The sequence below is a fragment of the Salmo salar genome, chromosome 26, assembly GCF_965601325.2.
Source record: "Salmo salar chromosome 26, fSalSal1, whole genome shotgun sequence".
Taxonomy (NCBI): Eukaryota; Metazoa; Chordata; class Actinopteri; order Salmoniformes; family Salmonidae; genus Salmo; species Salmo salar.
Genome location: NC_138316.1, coordinates 33,561,546 through 33,567,231, shown reverse-complemented (window position 1 = coordinate 33,567,231; position 5,686 = coordinate 33,561,546). Strand labels below are relative to the sequence as shown.

The 5,686-nt window shown below is 48.6% G+C and overlaps 1 protein-coding gene across 1 annotated transcript; it reads right to left on the bottom strand.

Moving 5' to 3' along the window:
- Positions 1–913: 913 nt before the first annotated feature.
- Positions 914–2,983, bottom strand: LOC106593129 (E3 ubiquitin-protein ligase RNF128-like). Its single transcript, XM_045708968.2, has one exon. It carries the CDS (start codon positions 2,754–2,756, stop codon positions 1,602–1,604), a length of 1,155 nt encoding a protein of 384 aa, XP_045564924.1. The 5' UTR covers positions 2,757–2,983; the 3' UTR covers positions 914–1,601.
- Positions 2,984–5,686: the final 2,703 nt, after the last annotated feature.

Here is a 5,686-nt window from a genome sequence, read left to right as displayed (position 1 = left end):
TAACCGGGTTCCCACCATTCAACCCTAGGCAGAAGAGGGCATTCAGCTGGGTTTCCTGCTCATTAATGACCAAGTTCTATTAGACACATCCTGGGGAGCTTCAACACACACACACACACACACACACACACACACACACACACACACACACACACACACACACACACACACACACACACACACACTACAGGCCCCTAAGTGGGAGGGAGGTGATTATGGCTGATCAGTAGGTGTGAGGTGAGTGGAGTCCTGCTGCTAGGAGGTAATTATAGACTTTCTCATCCTCCCTTCTCTTCTCCTCTGCTCCCCTCTCCTCCTCCCCTCTCCTCCTCCTCCTCTCCTCCTCTCACCCTTCCCTCTTCTCCTCTCCTCCCCCCCTCTCCTCCTCCTCTCCTCCTTTCACCCTTCCGTCTTCTCCTCTCCTCCTCCTCTCCTCCTCTCACCCTTCCTTCTCCTCCTCTCCTCTCCTCCTCTCACCCTTCCTTCTCCTCCTCTCCTCTCCTCCTCTCACCCTTCCCTCTTCTCCTCTCATCCTCCCCTCCCTTCTCCTCCTTCTCTCCTCCTCCTCTCACCCTTCCCTCTTCTCTTCTCATCCTCCCCTCTCCTCCTCCTCTCCTCCTCTCATTCTCCCCTCCCCTCTCCTCCTCCTCTCCTCCTCTCATCCATCCCTCTTCTCCTCTCATTCTCCCCTCCCCTCTCCTCCTCCTCTCATTCTCCCCTCCCCTCTCCTCCTCCTCTCCTCCTCTCATCCTTCCCTCTTCTCCTCTCATTCTCCCCTCCCCTCTCCTCCACCTCTCCCCTCTCCTCCTCCTCTCATCCTCCCCTCCCATCTCCTGGTCTCAGACTGGCAGGGCTCTCATCATCAAGAAAACTCAACATGGCTTCCATTGTCACTTCAGGATATTCATTGAAATTGTATTCAAAAGTGCCATTTGTTTTTAATGAAGATTTGATCAACTTATGAATTTAATTCACTTTCTGAATTGACTGATTTGAAATGGAATTGACACCTACCCTGCCACAGACACATGTACAGTACATCTCTAGCGATACTAAACCAGGTTAGTAGGTAAGTTAGTACATATTCTGTTTTGTTGGTTAATCATTTCATTTAATATGTGAACCATTACAGTATACCGTAGTTCCATTCCTTCTTAAATACTGATTTTTGTTTTACTCTCAGAATATCTACTTTTAAAAATACAGCTGAGATATCAATTTAACAGAAAAATATATTCAGCCTTTCTCATCATCATACAAGTGATTGTTTGTTCATTTAACAAATTATAAAGAAGTAACTTTGATCTCAAAGAGAAGTTAAAAGAGAAGCCTGCACGTCTGCAGCTTCCTGGACCAGGGTTTAGGCTACAGCTCTCTATGATAAGCAGAGGTAGAATCTACTGCCATGATAGTTATTTGATCATCAGTAAACCGTGTTTGAATCCAGGGAGATATTTTCCTAGCAGTACAGTAGATATGGTTTAGCTAACAGTGCTAGTACAGTATATCACAAGCCACTGCTGTAGCTGTGTGAAGCTGTCTATGGGTTGTTGTTCATGCTCCAGGTAGAAATTACCATTATCCAGTGTTGTTGTTGTCGTTTATCCTCTGGTGGCCACGTTCCCCTGAGGGTGTGTCTCTCGCTGGAAGGCCATATTGTCATAGTGATGTGGTTGCCAGGCCTCGGTGGGGGGTTGAGGAGTCAGGGTGGGGGTCGGAAGGTGTTTGTCATTGAGAGGGACCTCATACAGCAGCTCTCTATCTGATCCTCCAGACACTGTGACGATAGGGACATCTGGTGGTGGGACAGAGGAACTGCTGCTCTCCTCCTCCCCAGGCCCCTCCACTCCTAAGGCCTTCAGGATGTCAGCCTTACACATGGGGCAGGTCCTCTTGTCCAGCAGCCAGGGCTCGATACAGGCCTTGTGAAACAGATGACCACAGGTCAGGACGGTCACTACATCTCCTGGGCGGTATGACTCGATACACACGGCACAGGTGTGGCTGTCCAACTTCGTCTCCTCGTCCCCGCGCTTCAGCGTACGCACCTCCAGCCGACCAATCGCTTTCTTGGCCTGATTCCTCAGCCGCTTATCGGTGAGACGGATCACCCTGAGACTGTGCAGTCGGTGGGCGGAGACAAATCCGAAGTAGACAATGGAGGCGCCCGTCACAATGAAGAAGGCAATAGACAGGAAGTAGAGCCAATAGGTGTCTATCCAGGGCCCATGGGCTTTGCCCACCTCGATCACCATGGAGACGGCCACACCACTCCGCACAATGTTGGCGATCTCTACCCCCTGGAGGTTACCGATCATGATGGCCACGGTGCCAGTGGTGTCGTTGTGCGTCATGTAATCTGAGCTGTTACCGGTTCCATCCAGGTTATAGACCACTACGGCCGCCGCCCCCCTGGCCCACGCTGCCTTGATCTTCTCACTGAAGGTACAGTTTCCCCTCTTGACCAGAGCGATCCAGGACCCCTGGGTGGTGGTGTTGTGGTTGGAGGGGTAGGGGTCCAGGCTGCAGCCCTGGGGGTCTGAGGCAGGGAGGACCACCATCCCGGCAGCGCTCTCCAGAGGGGAGGAACGCCCGTACACCCCACACTCACAGAACCTGGTCTCTGTCTGGCTAGTGCTGCTGTCGTAGAAATGTACCCCCACGTACGCTGTCCAGAATATCATCGCTGTCGTAGACTGGACCAGCCCAGACAGACAGACGAAGAACAGGACAAACATCTCTGTCTGTTTAGCCATGGTCGCTCACTAACACTACCTCTTCGACCAGTCTCTCTTTGTTAGGACTTCTTCAGTCTTCTGTTTGTCTGCTGTTCTGTTCAGTTCCACAGTTGTTAGTTAGTTAGTTGTTGTTCTCACTGCGTTCAGCGTCTCTCTACCTGTCTGTTTCTGCCTCTACCTCTACCTCCCTCTCTCTCTCTCTCTCTCTCTCTCTCTCTCTCTCTCTCTCTCTCTCTCTCTCTCTCTCTCTCTCTCTCTCTCTCTCTCTCTCTCCCTCTCTCTCTCTCTCTCTCTCTCTCTCTCTCTCTCTCTCTCTCTCTCTACCTGAGTTTGTGTGTTGATAGTAATCAGATAGCAGCCTGCTGTAACCCTGCCTCTCTCTGCGTCAGCTCTTCAGACTTATTATCTAAATGGACATTGGACTGTTGGGTAGAGACCAGCTATACAGCCAGGCAGAAGGGCTTGTGGTCTACATAGTACAGGTCTAAGGCCACAGGTTCCAGGTACCAGCTACGGTAAGGAACAGCACAGCACAGCACACAGCCATAAGGACATAAGCAAACAAAGAGATAACAACGCCATTAAGGAGAATTCCAAGGGAACTGTGACAAAGGGCGGTTGTGAAACTGTTAGTTTTAGATGTGTCACGCTGCTGAGAGGATACGCCCACTGTTATAACAGAGGTTTTTATAACTAACTGTGGCACTTTATCCTCTTACTTCTCAGAATATATCATGTTGTTTCCATGAGTCACACAAACCAGGTGACAATACACTGAGTATACTAAACATGCTCTTTCCATGACGTAGACTGACCAGGTGAATCCAGGTGAAAGCTGTGATCCAATATTAATGTCACTTGTTAAATCCACTTCAATCAGTGTAGATGAAGGGGAGTAGACAGGTTAAAGAAGGATTTTTAAGCCTTGAGACAATTCAGACATGGATTGTGTACGTGTGCCATTCAGAGGGTGAATGGGCCAGACAAAAGATTTAAGTACCTTTGAATAGGGTGTGGTAGTAGGTGCCAGGCGCACCGGTTTGGGTCAAGAACTGCAATGTTGCTGGATTTTTCACGCTCAACAGTTTCCCGTGTGTATCAAGAATGGTCCACCACCCAAAGCAAAGGACATCCAGCCAACTGTGGTAAACATTAGAGTCAACATGGGCCAGCATCCATGTGGAACGCTTACGACACCTTGTAGAGTCCATTCCCCGACAAATTAAGGCTTTTCTGAGGGCAAAACATGGGAGGTGCAACTCAGTATTAGGAATGTGTTCCTAATGTTTGGTATACTCAGTGTATATGGCCATGTTTGTTTCTGGTTTTTTTCTCCCACTGTGTCACACACACACACACACACACACACACACACACACACACACACACACACACACACACACACACACACACACACACACACACACACACACACACACACACACACACACACAGACACACACACACACACACACACACACAAACACATAAACACACCAGGGCTCAATGGAAGTTTACCCTATTACTTCTCAAAACCCAAGATTTGTTTACACACACACACACACACACACACACACACACACACACACACACACACACACAAACACACACCAGGGCTCAATGGAAGTTTACCCTATTACTTCTCAAAACCCAAGATTTGTTTACACACACACACACACACACACACACACACACACACACACACACACACACACACACACACACACCCCACACACACACACACACACACACACACACACACACAGGCATGAAGACAGTTTTGAATGCAGTTTCCATGAGTCAAACAACAACGTAAGTGATAATAATAAATATGGTATGTTTTTAAACATGCTCAATGGGTGACATGTCTGGTGAGTATGCAGACCATGGAAGAACTGGGACATTTCCAACTTCCAGGAATTGTGTACAGATCCTTGTGACATGGGGCTGCGCATTATCATGCTGAAACATGAGGTGATGGTGGAGGATGAATGGCACGACAATGGGCCTCAGGATCTCGTTACAGTATCTCTGTGCATTCAAATTGCCATTGATAAAATGCAATTGTGTCCGTAGTTTATGCCTGCCCATACCATAAACCCACCGCCACTATGGGGCACTCTGTTCACAACAATGACATCAGCAAACCGCTCGCCCACACGATGCCATCTGCCCGGTACAGTTGAAACTGGGATTCATCAGATGAGCTTCCCTGAGACAGTTTCTGACAGTTTCATCAGAAACTGTTTCATCAGCTGTCATCAAACCCACAGTTTCATCAGCTGTCCAGGTGGCTGGTCTCAGACAATCCTGCAGGTAAAGATGCCGGATGTGGAGGTCCTGGGCTGGTGTGGTTACATGTGGTCTGCGGTTGTGAGGCTGGTTAGATGTACTGCAAGATTTCCAAATACAATGTTGGAGGCAGTTTATGGTAGAGAAATTAGCATTACATTCTCTGGCAACAGCTCTGTTGGACATTCCTGCAGTCAGCCGCCAACTCCACACTCCCTCAAAACTTGAGACATCTGTGGCATTGTTGTGTGACACAACTGCACATTTTAGAGTGCCCTTTAATTGTCCCCAGCACAAGGTGCACCTGTGTAATTATCATGCTATTTAATCAGCTTCTTGATATGCCACACCTGTCAGGTGGATGAATTATCTTGGAGAAATAATATTTTTTGTGCGTATGGAACATTTCTGGGATGTTTTATTTCTATCAGGACTCAGGATATGACCCAGATGCAGACACGGGAGGCGGACGGTTCAGTTCTCAGATCATTTATTATAACACGGGGTGCAGGCAAAGGGCAGGTCGAGGACAGGCAGAGGTTCGTAACCAGATCCGAGTCCGACAGGTACTGGACGGCAGACAGGCTCAGGGTCACGGGCAGGCAGAAAGGTCAGAACCAGAAAAGCTAGAAACAAAAAACAAGAGAGCAGGGAAA

What these genes read in the sequence shown, in the direction of transcription:
- LOC106593129 (XM_045708968.2), bottom strand. Translation starts at nt 2,756, where the DNA reads ATGGCTAAACAGACAGAGATGTTTGTCCTGTTCTTCGTCTGTCTGTCT.